Source organism: Haliotis rubra, unplaced genomic scaffold, assembly GCF_003918875.1.
Source record: "Haliotis rubra isolate DU_JTF1 unplaced genomic scaffold, ASM391887v1 Scf525, whole genome shotgun sequence".
NCBI lineage: Eukaryota > Metazoa > Mollusca > Gastropoda > Lepetellida > Haliotidae > Haliotis > Haliotis rubra.
In genome coordinates this window covers 735,901-761,433 of record NW_025767219.1, presented here as the reverse complement: position 1 = coordinate 761,433, position 25,533 = coordinate 735,901, and the positions used below count along the sequence as shown (strand labels likewise).

The 25,533-nt window shown below is 39.2% G+C and overlaps 1 protein-coding gene and 1 long non-coding RNA gene across 2 annotated transcripts; one reads left to right on the top strand and one right to left on the bottom strand.

Annotated features, from left to right (window-relative positions):
* Positions 1 to 1,064: 1,064 nt before the first annotated feature.
* LOC124252812 lies at positions 1,065 to 3,421 on the top strand. The gene is made up of 3 exons (XR_006892033.1): positions 1,065 to 1,189; positions 2,149 to 2,241; positions 3,334 to 3,421. It is a non-coding gene; the product is annotated as an uncharacterized LOC124252812 (long non-coding RNA).
* On the bottom strand, positions 2,611 to 4,608 carry LOC124252811. The gene is made up of 2 exons (XM_046686485.1): positions 4,340 to 4,608; positions 2,611 to 3,042 (listed from the first exon to the last, which is right to left on the bottom strand). Exons 1-2 carry the CDS (start codon positions 4,463 to 4,465, stop codon positions 2,737 to 2,739), a joined length of 432 nt encoding a protein of 143 aa, XP_046542441.1. The 5' UTR covers positions 4,466 to 4,608; the 3' UTR covers positions 2,611 to 2,736.
* Between the last annotated feature and the right edge of the window lie 20,925 nt (positions 4,609 to 25,533).

The following is a 25,533-nucleotide window of genomic DNA, read 5'->3' as shown; positions in this document are numbered from 1 at the left end:
AAACATTCCTGTCTTTTTCAAGTAACAGTACTTAAACCATTTTAATAACAGCGTGGTTTGGTTGTTTATCATACCATATACCCTGGTGGATGATTATGATGCCAATCAACTGATTGACTCGATGTTTTACAGGCTCAAGGAATATAGATCCAATGTTGCTGATTGTTGTTTTAAACAACACAAATAATTCTTTCCAGTTGTAATTTTGAGAGATCTTTGGGTAATTTTCCTACGTATTTATCATTGTTTTCCTCAGTGCAATGATGGCAATGATATAAACTTGCAGACAGATCCTTCTTGAAATACTGATTCAAATTGAAAATATCCAACAGACCTAAAACAATGCAGTCTTCATTATGCTTTAACTATACCCTTGTATTAGACCATAATTAACGTATCGCCACCTGTCAATCAAACAAATGACATGACCAATGAGAAACGTCAAATTATTCAATCCGCATCGCGTTGCCGTCAGCTGACAGCTGACCACCATTTTGTCCGACATCAGTGGTCTGGCGGACTTTTCAAAAATAATTCGACGTTTACAGTCAACGTTTTGATCATGGTGAAAAGGTGTAGCTGGGGTACCTGCAACTCGGACTCGCGGTACCCGGAACGACTTGCTGGTGGTATCACCTTTATTCCATTTCCCAAGCCTGCCAGAAATTTTGACAAATGTCAACGATGGATACGTTTGTGTGGTCGCCCCAAGTATCAACTGAACATGGACATACTTCGTGACCACAGCCGAGGAAAACATTTCTTCGTATGTACAAAGGTATGAAAACTAAAACTGAATAACATCTTAACCAGTGTTGAAGTTAATGTAAATTTAGAAATCTTTGACTTGGTAGACTTTCAGTGCTTTTTATATAACCAGTTCACACCGATTTTCACTGATTAAGTGACTAACGTTTCACCGCGTGGTATGTCAAGGACAGACGATGTCTGTGTTTGAGCATACGATTTCAGATACGTCCATGTTGTTTTTCGTCGTTTCTATCGACTAATAAATGCGAGCTTATTTACAGCACTTTCTTGATGGAAAACCCTCGAAGACATTTCCGGACCCTGCGTCTGCACTACCTCATGAACAAAATGAAAATCCAAAGACAGTAAGACAACGACCCAAACCACGCTTGCCATTTATGGGCGACAGAAAAAGGAAAGTTCTTCTTGAAACACACAGGTAAAACATTGTTGCCTTTATACTTACTGCTCACAAAACACAACAAAAACATTGAAACATAATAATAAAACAAATCCTTGTTTATTCCGAGAGTATCACAGAAAGTTAGTAAAGGTAATGTCACACATTTAGATCCTTTGTAGTTACAAAAAGACAGAAGTATCACATGCATCACAAGATCACAATCATACTCAAGTTCTATTCATATAAGCCTGATGAAGGGACTGATATCACCTGCAACAGGTGCATATTGACATAAAAATCTAATTGCTCCAGACAAAAGTGTTTCACCCAGGTCCCGTAATATTGAGTGATAAGACACAGTAACTCTGAAGGATCCAAAGTATTCATTACAATCCATCATAAATATTAATGCATCAACATGGACATTTGCTGTAACCACTGAGATCAGCCATGACAGTGGTTCTTTTAAATATGTTTAAATAGCCCATTATTTTACATATTTATAGATGTTCTTTTTTACATGGCATGGCCAGACAAAGCCATTAGTCCCCTATCCAGAGATTGCTAATATTTCATACAGAAACGATGACTTCTCAAATATTGAGATAATGTATAAATCAGATGGTCCAATATCCACATACTAGTCCATTCATACTTGTCATTTCTCTGACGGGCACAGTGTTTCAGAATATATTCTTACTCCTTCTTCAGCTGGGAGACGAATAAAACTAGGAAGCAGATGGCAATATTACATGTGAAAGAACAACAGTCATATGATGTCAACTGTGGGCATTTAACAAGTGAAGCCAAAAGTTATTTATCGCTCAATTGTAATAGCAATAAACACATATATTAGAAAAGTTAATCCAGGAATAAATAGTCCTGATGGGTAATCAAGAAGTTATAGGAAATAGACAAAGATGGTAACCATTTAAAGGCTGTAATACATTTGAGGTTCAGGTATAAGATAATTTGGTCTTCATCTTCTTTTTCAGATCTAATCATGATACAGATATTTCTGATTCACCAAATCAGATGGATATGGAAGCAGGAATCTGATATTCTTGTCCAACAAAGTGACACCATGGGTAATTTGTTATGAAGTTATGTTTCCCTGCAAAGTATGGTTTGAAGTGATTGACATATGTTTGTGACAGAGTTTCAAGCAGAGTCCTGAAGGTATTCCTATCTGGATATATCCGTTCAATGTTAAAGTCTTGTCTGGTGTAGGTTACACAGTCACAAAATGGTGCCCCAGTTACAAGTAGTTGGCCCTGTACCTGATACCAATGCCTATCACCTCTCTTCAAGTTGTAATATTTTCATTCTTTTTCCAAAAAGAAACCAGTCATACAGGAGGCTTCATTAATGGTCAAGTCCCTTACAGCATAAGGACACTTAATTTCCACAATACCAGAAACAGAAGTGTCACACACTATAGCATCAGGGATGGCTCCTATAAATGGAATAGATGGGTTTACAACAAAGCCAATGTCATGAAGATGATTTTGAGTTTTTTTCATGTACATTTGTTTAGCTATTTTCTCATTAGAATTCCCATAAGTTGTTGGATTGGAGGAAAATTACTCTTTGTCAAAGGTGTTTCTGATAAATGTGTCATTGATTTGTTTTTTGCGAGTCATAAGCAGACCAAAGTTTGAAGCAGTAATTAGCCCTTTCCTTGCTTTGTACCACAAATCAGACTTGCTTTGAGATCTTGTATTTTTTTCTAAATTCTGGGACTCGTCAACTGAAAGTTCTAAATCTTTCCACTGATGTTTTAAAGTTGCAATTGAATCCAGTTCAGGCAAGTTGTCATCTTTTGGAAATGTGACATCTCCGCACCTGTCCTCCATCTTTGGAACCACTATTGGTCTAATTAAGGGTGCCTGTAAAGAGAATAAGCCAGTTTATTCACACTTAGTTTTATACAAGGGAGGTAATAAGGCTGTTTTTCTTCTTAAATCTCAAATTGATACAAGTATGTTGTGGGTGCTATGTGCTCATTCTTAACTTATTCTTTTGTGTGCAAAGCATTTTTTAAACATTACAACAAGTCAGATTGATAATAGGTAAGTCTGTTTCAGGCCTAATTTTGAGTTTGGTGCCCTAAACTAGCCAGATCATTTCTTCTCTGTAAAATGTATTATTGCTTGAAACAGTTGTAATTGCTTTTGCAGGTCTTCTGCCACTGGATATGCTGGCTCTAGCTGCAGAGAACAAGCAACTCAAAGAAGATATGGCCAAACTGATCCTAGAAAAGGAGGAGCTTATGGGTGCGAAAAAAGATTACAAGTATTACACAGGATTTCCCTACGAACAGTTTCAGAAAATATTTAAATTTGTTGTCCCTGGCAATGCTGATGATGAACCTTTTCAATTTACCAGAACAGTTAGGAGTTTGAAGTGTATGGGTCTTGAAGACCAGCTTTTGCTTGTTCTGATTAAACTTAGACAGAATTTTGATTTTAAACATCTCTCAAAGTTGTTTCTGATATCACCCCAAGATTGCAGTACTGCGTTTTCAAATTGGATAAATTACTTATTTTACAGGTTTGGATCTGTGTCAATTTGGCCTCACCGTGATGTTTTGCAGCAACATATGCCTTCAAAATTTCGCCAGGAATTTCCAAACACTTTCAGTATCATTGATGGAACAGAAATAAAAATTCAGAGACCCTCTTCACTGACAAGGCAAAGTCAAGCATATTCAGATTACAAATCAAGTACTACCCTGAAAGGTCTCATTGGTGTGGACTCAAGAGGTTCAATTACATTCATATCAATGCTGTTTTCTGGGGCGATATCAGACAAATAATTAACTGAAAAAAGTGGTTATCTGTCCCTCCTCAGAGAAATGGTTAAGTGTGGGAAACTTAAAGTGGGAGATGGTGTGATGGCAGACAAGGGCTTTAATATTGAAAAGGAAATAAGGGCCACTGGATTACGCCTCAACATTCCCCCTTTTGCACCAGGTATAGGTCAGATGTGTGTGTCTGGCAGAAACAGTGAAAATTGCAACACACAGAGTGGTGGTCGAAAATGCCATTGGAAGGGTAAAAAAATTCAAAATTGTCGGTAAAAAATTGCATTTAAGTTTGTTTTCCTCAGTGAATCAAATTTGGTTTGTGTGCTGTTTCTTGACCAATTTTATGCCATATTTGATTCAAGATAAAGATTAATTACTTGATGTCCAAGAGTTGATCCAACAACCTGAGGACCTATTGGTGTGTCAACTGTCTGACTGGTGCTGGTACATGTATCTGTCAGGTATGAAATAGGGAATCTCTTCATACTGTGCAGCAGAGACATGTTTGACTCCTGTATTTGAATTTTCCTGCAAGTACAAAAAGTATTAGTCACAAATATTGTATTTGTGTATATTAAAAACTTGCAATGACAATGAATATTTTGTACGTGCTCTTGTTCCTTGTTCACTTATCTGAACTGTAACATTTATGCAAACAACTGCTCAATAGTCATCTGATATTGCTTTCTAAACTGTGATGAGTATTTTCTACCTTAGAAATATCTGATGATCATGGAGTAAAAATGTCATATAGGTAATGCTTGCATTATGATACATCATTTTCATAAAACAAGTTCAGAATCTGAAATAAAACTTTAAGTATATAATAACATCACCTGTTGTCATTGAATGTGGCCATCACAGGTCTCCTTTTCCTATTGAGATTTCCAGGCCTGGCAATAATTATCTGTGACACTGCTTCAGATTCAATCTTTGGTCCCCTTGGTTTATCCAACTGCTGAGGCAGGCCAGTGGAAGAGGGCTGTGAAGGAATGGCTTGATAGCCTGATATCTTCCAGCCTTCCAGTATCAGGACAAGTGCCAGTACATGGGAACACTTTCCACTTGCACTGAAGAGAATAGGGTGAATAATGTTTTTACAGAACTGTGATTGACAGCTGGAATATATAATATATAATATAGAAAATACATTTACATGGTTTTATTCCCGCAATGCCTAACAACAGATATTACATTTACCTCTTACATTTATTACAGAATCTGTTTCTTTCATGATGATAGAAATTTAACGTAATTATATGGGATAACATGGGTTTCATTGTCAACAACTGAAACGGCCAGCACACAGACGTGTATCATTGATTTGATATCTATATATGCCGCTCATAAAACCCCAACAGATTTATGCCATAAATTGGAAAGGCACCCGAAGTTATTTCGTGTACTACTCACCCACATTTGCAGCTACAATGGGCGTCAGTGAACGATTTGTGAATTTTGTCAAGGGACAAGTTGATTACATGAGGAGCTTCGGTTTTCCGTTGACTTCTATAAATCCTCCCGCAAATCGACACGATATTATCACAACATGAATGGAAAGTAACGGAATGAAGGTATGAGGCCGAACTAAAAGCCACTCCACGTTGTTTTTGCCGCAAAGTAGGTTCATAAGGCAAATATTTCGGGCCAATATCATCGGGAATGTCTCTAAACGATATCACGACTGCCATTTTGACAGTTGGTTTTGACAGCGATGTTGTCGGACCTTTTGAGAGTTATCTCCCTTTCTTTTCGGGGCGTGGTTAACTCTCCACTGGCGATCCGTTAATTGTTGTTGGGTTTGAATTTGGGCCAGGAATCGTATGGCCATTCTGAGTGTCCATTTGAGAAGTGAAACTGATGTGACAAAATAGACAATCATAAATCAACATTAAGTTTAAGTTCATTGTTCTACCGGAATTAATGTCGTTAGATAAGGACAAACTTGGTGTGGATGAACAACAACTTCATTCAGGTGATGCGACGTTTCGATACCGCTTTTTGTATCTTTGTCCATCAGGTATAACGATGCAAGAATCTTTATCGATACGTCGCATCACCCGAATAAAGATTTCATCCATAGAGTTTATCCTTATATGACTCTCCAACTTCTAATAATGCCACTCAAAGAAGACGGAATCACGTTGGTCCTTCGCCTCTTAAGAAGCAACATTTTCTTATGATTCCTCCATCCCGGAAGAAAGCCAATAAGCTATCATTACCTCGTAAGTTAACGCATTTCATTATCTACTTGTAAGCAAACCTAAGAAAAACATAATAATGAGAATTAAACCTACAGATCTGCAGAATGCGTTGTCGATAACTAAAGCAGGGGTGGTTGGTCGTTTTACAGCCCATGCCAGACCCATACCAGGACCCTAACCAACTGAATTGAAATGGCTTCTTCTATAGCACGAGGAACGCCTTGGTCCTCCGAACAATGAGTTAGTGAGTGAGCATAGTGTTTAGTAATATTCCAGCAAGTTTGGAATGGAACATAATGGGCTCCTAAAATAGTGATCTCGTAGGGACTAGAAACTAAGTCTTCGAGCCTCCCATGATCTCACTGATGTTAAAGTAGTGGGGTATTTGTAAGCACCTTACATTATGCAGAAAGAGAAATCCGTTGTGAAGTCTTTACGTCACGTGTTATATTAGGCTCTCAAGCTTTTGTTTTTATCTCGATATCTTCCTTTAAGCATGGTCCTCAGTGCTGCCTTAGGGCGTGACATCACACTGACGCAAACGTTCAAAATAATCTGCCCTCGAATCTTCTGTCCATACACTGAGAGCATCATCCTTTATAAAGGACATTAGGTTACACTTTTTGAGGCCGTAATAGTATTCGTATTTCTTGCACGTGAATGCCGTTTCTTGTATGCAGTATTGCTCACACGCTGATACCGGGCTGATGTTCCAGAAGGTGATGTTGTTGAGTCCCAGACCATGTATCCTTGAATTCTTGTGAAGGAATTGGAATACGTCGAGCAGTCTGCAACAGAATTAATATACGATGTGCAACCATAACGTGTAAGACAGCCGTTCGCTTTAGTGCTAAAGGTACTGTCAGGCCTCTGTTTGGGGGAATTATCAAATGGGAGCGAGCCTCGAAATAGTAAAGGAGAGAGTTGTGAGTTCCTTTGGTTTTATTCAAGCACCTGTGTTTAACATAATATTAAAAATACATAAATTCATACGTAATGACATACAGTAATGTGCGCCTATGGCTTATCTGACGTTAGTAACTGTCCATCATGATCATCAACATTATTTTTGTATGTTTAAAGACACCATACGGTATGGTTGTCGTTTTCGTGAGTCTCATCTTTATTATGCACATTTAGAATTGGTGTTCAGCAACCCATGCTTGTCGTAAGAGGCGACTAACGGGACTGGTTGGTGATGGTCGCTGACTTGGTTGACACATGTCATCGTATCCCAGTTGCGTAGTTCGATGCTAATGCTGTTGATCACTGGATTGTCTGGTCCAGACTCGATTATTTACAGACCGCCGCCATGTGGCTGGAATGTTGCTGAGTGAGGTATTAAACAACAAACAAACTAAATCAATGTGGTTGTTCAGCGGTTAATCTTGTTCTCCAGTATTTGCTGAATTATAACGTTCATTGCTGTGCAACCGTATCCTTATTGTGCATATTACGCTTCACGTGTATGACGTGTATGTTTTATTTAGCAGTGACATTTGAAACGTGAATCTCCCATATGCAGCAGCTGGCGATGATGTGTCATTTCTGTCAAACACTGACATCTATCGAACATATGTATATTCCTTAAAATTCTTATTCTTTCTTATCATTATCAGCGTCATTTATTTATATTGATTTCTTGTGATTATCAGCGTCAATTATTTATATTGATTTCTTATGATTATCAGCGTCATTTATTTATATTGATAGCAATAGTAAATAGGTTCTGACTTCTAGTTCAGAACGTTTCCGATGTGGAGAATGTTACCGACTTTACTTCGCTTCCTTTCGATTGCGCACAATATGAATTCTGTGAATCGTTGGGGATGTTCTCTCAAGGACCCGCGAGTCCTAAGGCATGCAAGGAAACGCCTTTTTGTCGACAAGGCATATTACGCATGAATCTCCCAAAATACATTCGTTGGAATCCTCCCTACTCCCCTGCAGCGCCTGACCAGGTTAAGCCAACGTAGGTGGCTTATGACGTTGACACATATGTCTCCTATCATGTCCCAGACGTCATGAATCAGGGGAAGTCAGGACTCATTGCTGACCATAGTATTTTATGGACTTTGTGCTGCTGGGTGTGACCAATGTTTTAACATGGTGAGCACTGGCGTGGTCGTTCTAAAAGACAGAACGTTGACCAATACGCCTTCAGTTGGGACAAGAAAATGTGCCAGTATTTGGTCAGCGTGGTACTTTCAAGTGACTCTTTCTTGTGACCAGCGACAGTAACCCAGTTTTGACGATGTGTCCTAAATGCTGGGTTTGTTCAATAATCTGCTAATCACTGTGAAGTATTGATCATATTTGCCACAGCACGTTCATTTCTAATGTTCTACTTCTTTTGAATTTACAAAGCCAGTTTCTGTAGTTCTTTTCAATAGTAAAATTTGGGATTGAAAATACGTATAGTAAATTTATATATAAATCATGTCCATTTTACTACCTGGTGTCGTTGTGGTTGTTGTTGTGGTGGGAGTGGTCGTTGTTGTGGGAGTTGTTGTCGGAGTCGTTGTCGGAATTGTTGTCATCGGAGGTGTAAGTGTTGTTGTTGGTGTATATAATATACCTCCTCTTTTGAGGATATGTTTTCTGCGTCTGTGTTACATCCATTCTTCTGTCTCATAGTCGATGGGCATTGCTTAGGTTATTATCAAGAAGACAGGATCACTCTCAATTCTGACCCCCTCCTGAATCACACACCACATCCGAGTAAGATTTACCAGTGGACCTACTGTCGTTGGCCTGCCTGGGAGTACATGGACTGTTACTCAACTCTCGCCTCGTCTTTCCCCTACCTTTTCCCCTACTTTTGGACCTACACTTTCTCTAATCTGTCTCTGTAGGCACAGTAAAAGCATCGTCACTCGTATCCAAAAGGTTATGAATTTCTTTAAGGCACTGCGAATCAGAACCAGAAAGACTTGCAGCTACTGCTGCAATGACATCCACTGTGGAAGAGGAACTGGGCTTTGGTTCAGCCACGTTCACATTCTCACCTTCTTTCTCCTTCTCCCTTTCCTCATCTACCTTCTCCATTTCCTCATCTACCTGCTTGCACATGTAATCATTACATACTGGTTCATTATCTTTGTGCCAAATATTCTCTGAATCATCACCTTCACCTATACCTTCTCAACCATTCTCACTCACCTCCTCTGACAGATTGTCTCCTTCAGACCTCCTCTTTTTCTCCTCTCTGATACTCTGCTGCATTACACGGTTAAAGAACTCGTATGGCTGTGCCTAACAATTGTTCCTCATGTGACCTTTAATTCCACATCGAAGACACATGGGAGATCTTCCCAAAATGGCAAGCAACATGGTCATTCCATCTCCTAATCTCACTATGTGAGGAACATCATCAATCACACCTTGATCCAGGACCATACGAACAGTTCTCACTCCAGTACTTACCGTTGCCTTTCCAGAAAGTGTCACAGTGTCTCTGGTGATATCCAATATCTCACCATATCCTTTCAAAAGGTTTCTAATGAAGGATTCTTCTACATCATCATGCAACCAGTGGATTTATATTTCATGAATCTCTTTTTCATACGAGATAATAAGGATGTCTTTTCCCTTGTAATAGATTCTCCCGGCCTCAATCAAAAGTTTTGCCCTCCCTTTGTCCTTAAAGGTAACATAAAATGCTCCCCCTCGATTGGTATTCCAGATGGAAATAACATCCTTTCCAGAAATATTTTGAAACGTAGCAACAATAGCATCAAACAACAGTTCTCTCGTGAATGGTCTCACCTTGCACTCCGCCTTGATGGTGCATGCATAACTTGACTCGTCTCTGTACATCCGAGGAACGGGTGTCAAAACTCGCGCCGTAGCCAAGGCCACAGTGATGGTGCAAGCCTGAAGGGGCAAGTTCGGGGTGAACACTAAAGGTTACTGAGTACTAAAGAGTACCCAGTGCCCGCCCGTAGACCTGGATACGAGAAGTGTCCGTAAAATGTCAAAGATCACACAGCAGAAACAACAAAATATTCACCTAGTGATCCTTCTGTAATCCACTAGCCGATGTAGGAAGCCGTCTCTCGGAATTGTGCTATATATTTGCATTCATGTGTTCCTGTATAGGTTAACACTGTCACTGTACCATTGAGGCGGCTGCCCGGGAGCATTAACACCCCAGTGTCACCCACAGGGTACGGATAATTTGCATATTTAATTATTATTATCTGTATATATTGTAAATAATATATTATGACAGATATGTATCACTGATTGCCATCTGTATCATTGGTATCACAAAGTGGTAATTAATTATTGTATTGAGAACATGTAATGTACTTTATAACAATGATCCATGTTCATTGTATACCTCATGTATAGTACCCATACATAGAGTTATCGCCCTTGATGAATTCTTTATGTAATCAAGACAATGAATTTATGCCTCATTAACAAAGATATTTATATGCTGATATGAATGTGTACTTGTGAGTTACTCCCATGTGAAAGATGCATCATGTTTTTATGATATTACCTTATGTTATTGTTTTGTGTATTGCAGGGTGTCGTTACCTCTTTAACTGCAAATAAAACTTAGTAGCCTGTAGCCTGTGTTTTGACGTCATTCATACCCATCACAATCCGGTTACATTTACATGCTTGCAACTGTATTTTTTCAATTCTTTTAAACCTTTGAATACCCCATACCTCAGAACCATGCAATAGAACTGTCAGGATTTCAGTGTCAAAGATTTTAAAATATAGTTCATATGAGAGATTTTGAAACTTGACAAACTACGCTGAACAGTTATGACAACCTTCTTAGCTTTAAGAGTCAGATTGTCTATAGAAATGCCTGCCAAGTGAGATTTCTAGTAAATAGCATACCAAGGTAACTGTATGATGATGAAACTTTAATTGTAGATCCACTTTTCAGTTCTAGGAAGTCTGCCCCCATGTTTAAATACAACAATATTTGTCTTGTATAAGTTTACTTGAAGACTCCATGTTTCGCAGTATTTCTCTAAAATATCAATGTCATCAGGAAATAAATGAAAGAACAGCTCGAGTAAGTCAGAGAATAACTGAACGCCATTAGTACAAGTGGACGTGATTTCATCGACCAATTCATTAATGAAAAATGAGAACAAAAAGGGACTAAGAACACAACCTTGCCGTACCTCTAGAGGACATTCAAATACTTCTGTGTTTACGTAATTCGATGGAGGCACACATGCTTTCACGTATATTCATATTTTAACCAAGTCCAATACTGGCTATCAAGCGTTGAATTCTCAGCATCGGACATTCCTCGAGGTATGCCTGCTTCAATTTCTGAACAGGTGGATCTCAAACCTGATGTTTTACACAGCCATCGGAAGATCTGTATGATCGCAATAATGTGTATTTCCGAATCATGGTAACAATTGTCACTGTTCTTGTGACAATTTACCTTTAATGTTGCTGATGATATTTAAAGGAGGATTCAGAGTAGACATTTCAGATGTCAGATGACATGATATGAGTTGAGGATAGATAGATAGATGGTACAGTTATACCATACAACGATCTCAGCCTTCAGTTCTTTTGTACCAGTGGGGTCGCTTGCAGATGTAACCTGAAACACAAAGGACAGTTTTGCTATTTGTGTTAGTGGGCCCAGTAATGCAGCAAGATGAACGAACAAGGTAATTAGGCTGCCTCATCGACCGATATTGAAATATACGGGAACAACTTTTCCTTAGGAGTTTCGGGACAATATTTGTTCCTGTGTCCCAAGATGGTCTTAATGGACGTCCACATGGGACTAGTAGTCAGACTCGGTGATCTGTTTCCTCGAAACTCCGCGTGGTTCGTTGCACGACAATATCCATTAATGGGTTTTCCGTTCAGGATTAATTATTTACAGGTCACCGTGAAATAGGCGGAATGTTGCCACGTGTGACGTTAAACATCAAACAAACAGTATCTGGGTGTTTCAGAAAGCTGGGTCTCTCAGGGATGGACCACGAGGTCATGGAAGACATGCTCCCCACAAAGAATGTATTCAGGTGGCAACTACTATGCACAAACCGATTTGTACGAGCGCAAAAATTGATATGGACATATTCTATACACGATCATGCTGCAGGTTTACTCCCACACTGCTATGAGGGTCTCAGGGGTAATGAGCACAGCTACATCAAAGGCTATTCACGACAATTTACGAGTGACGAAGGTTGTCTTGCAGAATTGAATTCACGCGGGACAGACGGCCCTTCATTCCTCGTCAGGAATATTTCATTGTTTTTATTACGAAATGTATTGTCATGTATATCTATATTCGTCATATTTGAACACAATGATGATTCTTACATCTGCCCTTTAGGGCAACAGTTCTATTTCTGTGTTTCTCATCGCCCGACTGACTGTAATTTGACCGTCGACTCACAATTAATAAAGCATGAACATGTTTTGTGTGTTTTATATTTCCGCCAACTCAAAATCAAGACAAAGCGACTACTGACCCAATTGATTTCGTCCTGTGTTGGATGAAGGTAGGTGGATAAGTGAAAATTCACAAGCAGGCTAAGGGGTAGATGTTAACATTTTTCACATCTCAGTTGTTACTACACTATCATATAGTCCTGAGTAAAGAAACTCCTTAATGTCCAGAGTGTCTAACATTGTGACAGTAGCATCTGATTCAATCTATTAATATACTGAACCGCAAAAGAAACGTCACCTTTCAAAACCAAATGCAATTTTTTTTTTTACAAAGTGGTGTTTATGTTATGATTGTACCGTTTTGTTAGCATGTTTTTCAATTTGACAGTTATAACCAACATTAGTGTGTTTTCTGATGAAAAGACATATCGACCAACGCACCTAAAAGGCAGACGTGGTAAAACGTTCTATATGACATTCGTGAAAAGGAAAATGCACGTGCATACCGTGAAAGCCCCACCAATAAGAGTGAGTCCCAAACGTTCCTGAACTCATTCTTGTCCTGACACAATCGCCATGCAAAGAATTACGAGAGATCAGAGGAACCAAGCCTTGGGACAACTGCAATATTGGCCAGACTGTACGGAGGGTAGCCAATCATTTTAATGTTTATGTTAGGACAAACTACCGACTGGAGGAGCAGTATCAGGCCACTAACAGCATCCAAGGCGATCTTCAGTAACATCACAACGTCCTGACCGACAGATTGTGTGCAACCATATGCATGATCGCTTCATCAGAGCGATGGAAACAATACGCCAGAACATGGGGACTCACAATAGACCCATTAGTGTCGACGTTTGCGCGGAAGAAAGACAAGTTTTGAGTGAAGTGAAGAAGGTCATATCTTCACCTCCTGTGCTCAAGTACTTCCCTAAAGATCTTGAAACAGCTGTGCAGTGTGACACATGTGAAAAGGGTGCATGTTTGATGCAGAATGGGCAACCCATTGAGTATGCTTCTCGTTCATTGACAAGTCAGTTACGCACAAATTGAAAAGGAGCTATTATTGTCTGGTCTCCAGAAGTTTGTGTGTATGTTTATGGCTGTAGTGTTAATACTAGTAGTGAAACTCACCATAAGCCACTTGACTTCGATGTTGTATGTCGTCGATTTGGGGACTGTGTTTGGGACTGTCCGATTTCAGAATTAGCAAATTAGCCTGTAACAACGGTCCTTCGACGATGTGTGTAGATGGCAATGTATCTAAAATATAAAGTTTAGTATCAAGCTTTAATTACGTGTGTTCTTTCCCGGCCCCCCTTTGCATATCATATCATAACACATCCAGGGAATTTCATTGGCTGCTTTTCGAACCTCGACCTTTCTGGTACAACCTTTACTTGATTAATTGGTTGGTTGGTTAACTTCATCACAAGAATACAAACGAAGGCAATAATGGATTCTTACCAATGCAGTTTTATTCATTGAAACAAAATTGTATACAAGGTGAATATGCATACGTACATATATCATTAACAACATCCGTTTAATACAAAATATATTATATTATTGCAAATTATTGCTTCAAGGTAATAACTCGTTGAGATCAAGTGTGAATAAGTCTAAAAATGTGAATCAACCACGCCTTTGAAAATCCGTATATGCACATTGAAGTTAAACACCAGTGCATCTTGTGTGGTTTGGGTTAGAATAGATAAGCAGATTTGCTTCTGTGTGTGAAGACCTTGAATGACAAAACACATTTACTTCACAGTGCTCTAGCTTGTCCTGTCCATTGGGCATCTAAATTGGTGTAAAATGGCATTACAGTTAGAATAAGGCATTGCGGATAATATTAATACAACATGAATATTAATGAAGCATTGATAAAGTTGATATTCATAAACTATTTTGTCTCAAAACAATTTCAACTCAAGATTTTGAATCATAATCTTAATCATTGCTTATCATCTTGAAACTGTGTTCTTGTGAAACTGTTAGCCTCATTTTCAACCATGGTGACTTTGCAGTGATTTTGCTTGTGGCAACTAGTTCAAAACGAACAGCCAAACTAGTGTCTATCTCGTCGCTATATTTGAGACTCAGTGCAAACAAACACAACTAAAAGCTGAAAGAATTGTCAAATAGTGCGATCAATTACTATAATGATTTATGCACATTTACCCCAAAATATCACATCTATTATTCACGCTATTCAAGTATAAAACATGGGGTTTAATTAAGAAATATACAGTTGTATATTTGTATCATTAGTATGCAATGGTCGAATGTTTTGTGCCATTTATATTCCACTGTTGTCTGGCGCTGTAGAAATTGCCCGGGTTAGAATTAGTTTTCAGGAACAATGTACCCGTGAAGATCCGGGACAGAATTGATATTCAGTAATAACAGTTGTATCTTTGTATCATTAGTGTGCAATGGTCGAATGTTTTGTGCCATTTATATTCCACTGTTGTCTGGCGCTGTAGAAATTGTCGGGGTTAGAATTGGTTTCCAGGACCCATGTACCCGTGAAGATCCGGGTTACAATTGATCTTCAGTAACCCATGCTTGTCGTAAGAGGCCACTAACGGGATCGGGTGGTCAAGCTCGCTGACTTGGTTGACACGCCATCGGTTCCCAATTGTGCAGATCGATCCTCATGCTGTTGATCACTGGATTGTTTGGTCAAGACTCGATTATTTACAGACCGCCGCTATATAGCTGGAATATTGCTGAGTGCGGCGTAAAACTAAATTCACTCACTCACTCCAGGACCCATGCTTGCCATAACAGGCAACTAAGGGGATCGGATGGTCAGAGTTGGTTGACACACGTCGTCATGTTCCAAATACATTGATTGATGCTTATGATGTCAGTCAATTGATTGACTCAATTATTTACAGGATCAATCAATCTACATAGAGATTTGTTCTGGGTTACATCTTCTTTTTATTCTCGAGTACAACGTTTCAGGGCTTGTTCTGGCCCCATCATCAGGTAAAACTGAACAGTAACTGTTAACTCTGGCCGTGACGTCACAATGCTTATGACGTGGTCATATGACGGCAGATTATTTTGAACGTTTGCTTAAGTGTGATATGACGTCGTCATAGCATTGTGACGTCATAAGCATTGTGACGTCACGGCCAGAGTTAACAGTTACTGTTCAGTTTTACCTGATGATGGGGCCAGAACAAGCCCTGAAACGTTGTACTCGAGAATAAAAAGAAGATGTAACCCAGAAAAAATCTCTATGTTCATAAAATATCATCTTCTAAAATGCCAATCAAGCATCAATCAATATAGTTTGATTGTTGCTGATAGTTATCGTTCCAGTTGTAATTTTCTGAGATCTTTGGGAGATATTTCTGCGTATATTTTTTTTGTTTTCCTCAGTGGAATGATGGTAATGATACAAGCTTACAGACAGATCTTTCAAGAAATACTGAAGAAAAAAAAGAAGATAATCGACAATACGTTACTAGAACTGTCTCCAAACGTCAAATCACCCGAATAAAGTTGTTCATGCATAAAGTTTGTGCTTATCTGACTGTCTAACTTCTAAGAACGTCACTGGAATCTCGTTGGGTCTTCGCCTCTCGAGAATCAGCATTTTCTGATGATTCCTCATGATTCCGTCATCCAGGAAGAAAGCAAATAAAGTTATTATTGTCTCGCATGTCCTTATCTACATGTAAACAAACTTAAGAAAAACCTAATAATTAGGAGATAAACATATTGTGTTGGAAAATCAGAGGTATATAGCGAAATTATAAGAGCTCTAATTTTCCTATTTTTTAAAATATCAATCGTAATTATTACGCGTTTTTCTCCCAAATGCATATTGACACGCTGTAAAGCCCACATATATTCAGTCATGTCGCAATCGTTCCATTCAAAGCCTGATCCCAAAACGAACCTCCCATGATTTACTATTGTTAAAGCCACGGAGTATTTCTGAGCACATCACATTATGCAGGAAGGGAAATCCATTGTAAAGACTTTACGTCACGTGTTACATTAGGATCTCAAGTCTATGTTTTTCTCTCTCGATATTCCTTTACTTGTCGTCCTCAGTGTTGGCTGAGATATCACACTTACGCAAACGTTCAAAATAATCTGCCCTCGAATCTGCTGTCCATACGCTGAGAGCATCATCCTTTATAAAGGACATGAGGCTACACTTTTTATGGTCGTAATAGTATTCGTAAGCCTTGCACGTGAATGCCGTTTCTTGTATGCAGTATTGTTGACACGCTGATACCAAGCTGGCGTCCCAGAAGGTGATGTTGTTGAGCCCCCAGACCACGTATCCTTGAATTCTTTTGAAGGAATCTGCATACGTCGAGCAGTCTGCAACAAAAATTAAGATACGATGTACAATCACAACGAACAAGACAGCGTTTCGAGTTAGGTGTGCTAAAGGTACTGTCAGGCCTCGATTTGGAGAATTAGCTTTTTGGAGCGAGACTTGAAACAAGAAAGGAGAGACCTGTGAGTTAGTTGGGATTATTCAAGCAAGTGTTTAACATAATATTCAAAATATATCAATTCATACATAATAATGCCATTATAAGGAATCTGTATACGTCGAGCAGTCTGCAACAAAAATTAAGATACGATGTACAATCACAACGAGCAAGACAGGTAGTGTCAGGCTTCGATTTCGTGGAATTAGCTTGGAGTTCCTTGGGTTTATTCAAGCAAGCGTTTAAGATACACTAAACAAACATCGTGGGTACATCAACCCATGGGTCCTGAGGGGCCAGTGAACAATGTATTTATCTTACTGAACACCTCAATGTTAATTTTGAACTGTCTGAAGCACGGGTATCGGATCATAATAAGGAGTACCAGAGTTAGGCAATTAGCCAATACCGACAACGACAGACGACCAGAAAAACACATTATCTCCCTTCTATCGATCACTTAGAGATAAAGAATTGCTAAGATGAAGTACCAAATGAGTTTGGCATTCCCAGTGGGTAACAAAGACATTGTTACTCGTTTGTAAGCAGGGTACATTAAGAATTATGGAAGAGCACTCAGCCAATCAGAAAACGACATTTCTGAGTGAGGTAAGACAATAATAAGCGATTATTCTCAACATTTATTTTTATTTTCAAGGACGTCATGGGGTATATTCTCCCTTCCGATAAGACACACAAGCCCCAACATCCCCTAGTTTCCTTCTGCCCTGTGCAATCCGCTGTACGACTGATTGATTGAATCATCGCGCTTTGGGCAATCACTGCGAATGTAGGATACAAATCCGCGGTCAGTTTCCTTGTACGCCTTAAGTGTCAGAGAGACTTTCGGGTCCTTATGACCTGTCAGAGCATCCTCCACGATGTACATGATCAGTCCGAGCATTCTCCACGATGTACATGATCTGCCAGAGCATCCTCCACGATGTACACGATCTGTCAGAGCATCCTCCACGATGTACATGATCTGCCAGAGCATCCTCCACGATGTACACGATCTGTCAGAGCATCCTCCACGATGTACACGATCTGTCAGAGCATCCTCCACGATGCACACGATCTGTCAGAGCATCCTCCATGAGGTACACGATCTGCCAGAGCATCCTCCACGATGTACACGATCTGTCAGAGCATCCTCCACGATGTACACGATCTGTCAGAGCATCCTCCACGATGCACACGATCTGTCAGAGCATCCTCCACGATGCACACGATCTGTCAGAGCATCCTCCACGATGTACATGATATGTCAGAGCATCCTCCACGATGTACACGATCTGTCAGAGCATCCTCCACGATGCTGATCGACCTTTTTGCGCATATTACGCTTCACGTGTATGGCAAGTTTCATTTAGGAGTGCCTATAAACGCTGCAACTTGCGACGTTGTGTCAAACACTAACACCTATTGAATGTCAACTGTGTATATTTATTCAAAATATTCTTTCTTATGATTATCAGCGTAATTATATAGTACGAACAGAAGGTATTGAGAATTTTAGGAATATGTTTAATTGGATTTCTAGTATAAACAGCCTTGACCAGCTATCAAGTGCTTGGTTTCATTCAAGAGAGACAATTCCGTTAATCCTTTTTCATTAGTTTATGAAGTGTTATCCCCCTTTGTTTACTTGCTAGCAGACGACATTTTCAGTGATCCTCAGTATGGATGATTAAGAGAAGAGGAAGTTGATTTTAGAGTATTATAACAAGGACATCAGATCAGCTAAAGTGATTTCAAGTAGAACAGGCATCCCTTTGTCCACTGTTTATCGTGTTTTGAAAAATATTGCAAATGGATATGGCATTGAGCACCAGGGAGGCGCAGGTAGGCCCAGAAAATTGACTGTCGGTGACAGGAGGCGGCTTGGTATTCTTGTTTCTAAAAACAAACAAAGGAGTTTAGAAAACTTAAGGCTGGATATGATTGATAGAGGAACTGTGGTTGTCTGTAAGGAGATAATTATAACTGAGCTGCATACAATGGGTTGGCAGAAAAGTCGAGGAATTCCATCACCGATCATGAAACCTGAACAAAAGGAGCGAAGGTTGAACTGGTGCTTAGAGCATAGAGTTTTAACTGGGACAATGTGATTTTCTCAGATGAAAGTTCTGTGTTGCTGTTTCCTAATACACTTAAATTCTGGACCAAACAAACTGAAAAACCTTTGTATCAGCGCCCACAGTACAGTCCGAAATTTAATGTGTGGGGTGGCATATCTGTGGTAGGGGCAACGCCCCTCTGAGGATTTGAAGGGAATATGAACAGTGAGCGGTACATACATATTCTCATGGGACATTTACTTCCATCTGCTCAAATGCCACCCAAATCTGCTCACATGTTCTATGGATTTTTTTTTGATTTTCCAGCAGGACAACGACCCAAAACATCGTTCAAAGCATTCACAGGCCTGGTTTCGGACCCAAAATATGACATTATTAGATTGGCCAAGCTATAGCCCTGACCTGAATCCAATAGAAACTGTTTGGGGACTTATGAAGGAAAGTGTCAATAAGAAAAATCTGACAAATATTGCTGAAATGAAAGAAGAGGTGGTCCGATATTGGGACAGCATGGACCACGACTTTTTAACTTCTTTGATCAGTAGTATGCCCCGCTGCATTGAAGCCTGCATTGCTGTCATGGTGACTTGACACCTGTCTTTGAATCTGGAGTTATGTTCTGCTAATGTTCACATTTAATACATGAGTAATGAGTGAAAAAAAAACCAATTACAATCTTAAATTTTCAATAATTTCTGGTTTTACTATATTGATAACGATATGAAATGAATTCTACTTGGGCTGTGAAAACGTTTCCGATGTGGCGAATATTGACTTAATGAGTTTACTTAGTTTCCGTTTGATATGCAGTGGAGTGAGTGAGTGAGTGAGTGAGTGAGTGAGTGAGTTAAGATTTAAAGTCAACGTCAACGTCAAGTCCTGTTAACGAGGGACAGTAAATCAACTAGAACGATCATATATATAAAATTAAAACTAGTAATTAAATCTAAAACATTTTAACTACAGAGGACGTTACAATATAAAAGCAGGCTGTAGATCGCCAATAACTGAAGGTAGATCACCTAGGGACCATGGTGACATGCAGTATATCTGCTTCCTGCGTGGGCAGTTGACAGAATATGTCATAATGGATTAAAATGTACGCACAGTAAACATGCTTTTTTCTGATTAGTATACATATATAACATACTCGTTGAAAAGAAGGTATTTATGATAAATATGGACGATTTGGGAACATATTACAAACGATCGCGAAGCATGATAGTAGATACTTTGGTCGCAAAACTAAGATTTCTTGGTGGACGATACCAATGTGATTGAAATTTCAGACCGTGTGTCATTGAAGATCAGCTGACAGGTTGGATGAGTCGTGGATGATGCTTTCATAGGCCCTTATAACAAGGATCCGAGAGTTCTAAGGCATGCATGGGAACGTCTTTGTTTTGATACATTTTGTCCACAAGGCATACTGCACATGAGTCTCCCAAAATTCATTCATTGCAACCCTTCCAACTCCTCCTGCAGCGCCTGACCAGGTTCAGCCAACGAAGGCCGCTCATGACGTTGACACATATGTATCCCTATCATGTTCCAGACGTCATCAATCAGGGAAAGTTAGGACTCATTGCTGACCATGGCTTTCTATGGACTTTGTGCTGCTGGGTGTGAGCAATGACAGTTCGAACACAGTGAGCACTGGCGTGGTCGGTCAAAGACAGATCGTCGACCAATACGCTTCCAGTTAGGACAAGAAAAGGTGTTAGTAATTTGTGACTGTAATACTTTTAAGTGACCCTTTCTTGTGACCAGCGACGGTCACTGCAGTTTTGACGATGTGTCCTGAATGCTGGTAGTGTTCAATAGTCTGCTAATCGATCTGAAGTATTGATGATATTTGTCACATCACGTTAATTTCGACTATTCCTACATCTTTTGAAAGTTCGAAGCCAGTTTCTCTATCCAACAGTAAAATGTGGGATTATAAGTAATAATAATATAATTATTTATTTATTTTCCTACCTGGTGTTGTTGTGGTTGTTGTTGTGGTGGTCGTGGTCGTGGTCGGTGTTGTTGTCGTGGTCTTTGTTGTCGTCTTCATTGTTTTGGGAGTTGTGGTTGGAGTCGTTGTTGTTGGAATCGTCGGAGTTGTTGTGGGAGTTGTCGTCATCGTAGTTGTTGGAGTGGTTGTGGTGGAAGTCATTGCCGGAGTGGTTGTCGTAGGTGTTGTTGTTTGAGTTGTCATCGGAGGTGTTAGTGTTGTTGTTGGTGTCGTTGTCGGAATCGGCGTTGTAGGCATCGTAGTAGGAGTAGAAGATAGAGTTGTTGATACTTGATCATCGGGAGGCAAGCATACGAAGTCTGCTGCTGACTTCACCGGAATACACACTTCTCCAAACTTGCATGGGCTTAAGATGCAAGCGTGATTCTGAAAGATTGATTTAATTGGTCAATATATAGTCACGTGAGTAAATTTGGTTTTACGCACCTTTGAATACCATTCTAAACTACGGGGCAAAAGAAAGTTATCACTTTTAAAGTAAATGTATAAAAAACAAAAACACTGGTACAGGTTTGAACCAAAGCAGAAGACATTTCAAATAATTGTGGGACATTGGTCCAAATGCACGTGCATGATTGTGGCATAAATACCGATGTTGGACAAAGCAAGCATAGAGAGATACAGGGATGAAGTATTGAGACATTTTGTGGTGCCATTTATTCGACTATGTACAGCCAAGGTGGTTCATTCTCCAGCACGACAATGCACGGCCTCACACCACCAGAATTATTTGAGAATACATGCACAACGTTATTGCCTTGGCCAGCGAGTTCTCCAGACATGAACCCCATTGAACATCTCTGGGATCATCTTTATCGTCAGCTGAGACAGCGTGTACCACCTCTATAGAACCGACACTAACTTGAACAGACTCTCTTGGACTTAGGGAACAGGATTCTTGCAGATGTCATCTGCCAAATGACGATATCAATGGAAGACGTGCGTTGACGTGTATGGATGCCCAGGGTGGTCACACTCGCTTTTGATGACTCAGTGTGTGACTATTTAGGTACTTTTTAAAATTAACTCTGCGACCCCTTGATTCTTCCTTAACAATATACAATTTACAATATATTTTCAGTCAAATTATTGGAAAATTATTTCTGTTTGTAAAATAATCAGAGCTACAGATACCTTTTTTGGTCATTGAGTTATGTAATCGCTCGAACTTTGCCATTTTCCATTAGTTTTAAAAATACAATAAAGTTTAAATGTTAGTGTTTGTTAAGATAAGAAAGACTGCAAGTTGCCAAGTTCATATCCTGAAATAGAATCTCTCAATATACCTCAGTTATTTTATTTATCAACCGGTATGATTTGACATTCTTGTGTGTACGCCCGTAAGTTCACATTTATTGAGTATTAAGTAAAAATCAAGCGTACTTGTACGCACTAGCCTAAATAGGAATGGAGTTTTCACATAAATATCTCATTAATCTACGCAGATACGCAGCTTATCTGTACCTCTGATAATTATCATAAATCTCACATGCGTCTTTGTTTCTATTTGTTGGACAAATACTTATGTTTGCACGGTAGTTCCGTGATCTAATGCAAAATAAGTGGGACACACAAGTAGGTATTAATAAACTAGATAAAAAAACACAAATATTGGTTACACCTACTTAGGTTGTCAATCCAGAGGTCATTATGCGACAATGTTGCATTGGTCATGCAAAATGTTCTCATGAATACCTTTTGTGTCCATTGTGATGAAAGAAGTATTGATGTTTTTCATCACAAGGGATAAATATTTCAATGTCAAAACAGTTAAGGACCTTTTTACTAATGTTAATTATCATTTAATCATTGACTTTTTAAAAGAAATAGAGTTGTTAGATAAATTTTGATTAAAGTTGTGTAAATGGATAAATATTTTATGATTGGTAGTTTAAATTAACAACTGATAAAATATTGTTAGAGACTGCAAGGGGGTTAAAGTGTCATAAAATTATTGTCCTCCTGAGAGGGTACGTAAGTCCCATAAAGCAAATTTAAACATACTACTATTTTTAACCGCAGTATATATGTTATTTTAATTTATTCCTGGATTGTCCAAAATTGCTACCATCTGATGGGATGGTGTAAATCCACCTAGGGTCCATGCAGCAATTGTGATTAAAGTCCTCATAGTCCTCCCAAATATAAGCACTTATATGTTGATCTACCTTCAGTTGTTGGCAATCTATAGCCTGTTTTTAAATCTGTAATCTGTAGTTTTAGATGTTTTAGATTTAATTACTAGTTTTAAATTTATATCTGTGATAATCTAGTTGTTTTACTGTCGTTTTCGGGGCGGTGGGGTAGCCTTGTGGTTAAAGCGTTCGCTCGTCACGCCGAAGGCCCGTGTTCGATTCCCTACATGAGTACAATTTGTGAAGCCCATTTCTGGTGTCCTCCGCCATGATATTGCTTGAATATTGCTAAAAACGGCGTAAAACCATACTCAGTCAGTCAGTACTGTCGTTTTCAGGTTTAATTTTTTTTTTATTAATTAGTATAACTCTATAGGTTGATTTAGTCACGATATGGTTGAAATACTGCCGATGTGACTTAAAACATTAACTCACTCGAACTGGGATTCGAACCTGCGATCATAGGTTTCTGGCGTCTAAGAATGACTTAGCTTTCAAGACATTCGCGGTGCCTTTGAAGACTTGGACACTTGTGTCCCCTATAAACAAATAACGACATACGGTATATATGTATCCCAGAACATGAGTATTGAACATTGATTTTCACTCCAGTCTCCTCTAGATGCTCATGAGGTAGCTCGTGGTTAAACGTTCGTTCGTTACGCAGGGGGCATGGGTTCTATTCCACACAGGTAAATTTCTGGTTTCCATCCCATGTTATCGTGGTGTGTGCCACTCACTCACTCAAAGAAAAATGTAATTCTACAATACAAACTTTTAAAATGACACCAAAAGCAGATATTTCAGCTCGAAATATATTAACTTAGTGTAATTTGAGTTTAATCCTATATATTCTTCTTGTTATGCTTTCGACGTATGCCTTTTGTGAACATAACTCTCTGATTCAAACATTGGCCAAATCCACACCCGCGGGCTGAACTATTTCGTGGACACAAGACTTCACGAAAGAAACGCAACAACACGAAGGATGGGCATATGTGTCTTTCAAGCAAACACACAAAATATCAACCACATACGCCTCCTCTATATTTATAAAGGTAAACCTGAACATAGCACTTTGTGTGAACGAGTGAATATTTTGCAGCTATTCGTGGTGAATAAACATATCGGAAGATAAATGAAACTTGGACATATAAAGAGGCCCAGTCAGTGATTGGAGCTCTTGAAAGTCATTTGGGCCCCTGAAGATAGAGTGCTCTAAGCCCAGTGGTACGAGGCTTGGCTCAAATCTCTCCAGAGTAATTTTAGGATGGGCCCTGGGATTGATACCCATAATATGTATCTTACGTTCCCAGTAGGGCAGACTTTTGGATTCTACTTATGTCAAGCAACACTTTTGAACCATGTCAATTTTATTTTAATTCTGTAGTGATAACAAGGGAAAATTTCGATAGTATTGTAAACCTGCACGTTCGAACTGAGCCATCAGGACATGGTGAAGAAGAAGATATTTGAGGACAAGATTGTGACAACAGCGTGGTAAGGTAGAAGAAGAAGGAGAGGTTTATTGTATTTTAGGCCTCCAGCCCACATACACAGTAAACTAAATACACTGTAACTTACACAACACAGGCAATGTTACCTCATTTTATAAACAATATTTTTCAATACGTTATTTCTTGTTGTTGACTGCTTTAACCATAATGACAGGTGTCAAAACCGGTAACATTTCAGAGGTCATAAAAGATGAGAATGCAACTTGTGGTGGTTTATTTAAGTATTCTTTTGGTATATTCATAATTCTCAGGTTACTAGGCGTAGGACATGTGAAGACAAAGTAGATTTCTTTCTTTCTCCATATCCCTTTTACATAACATACACATCCTTTCATTTTTATCATTCCCCATCTTCCTAACTTCATTGATCATTAATGCTGACAAACCCAATCTGAATCTGACAACTAAGTCAGGCAACTTCCACGACGTTAGCACGAAGACCAGGGCATTATGGAGAAACCCGTGAAGGTTCGGGTTAGAATTGGCCTTCAGTAACACATGCTTGTCGTAAGAGGCGACTAACGGGATCGGGTGGTCAGGCTCGCTGGCTTAGTTGACACATGTCATCGGTTCCTTATTGCGCACATCGATGCTGATGTTGTTAATCACTGGATTGTCTGGTCTAGACTCGATTACTTACAGACCGCCGCCATATAGCTGGAATATTGCTGAGTGCGGCGTAAAACTAAACTCACTCACTCACCCACTCATTATGAAGAAAATGATAAGTGAGGTTC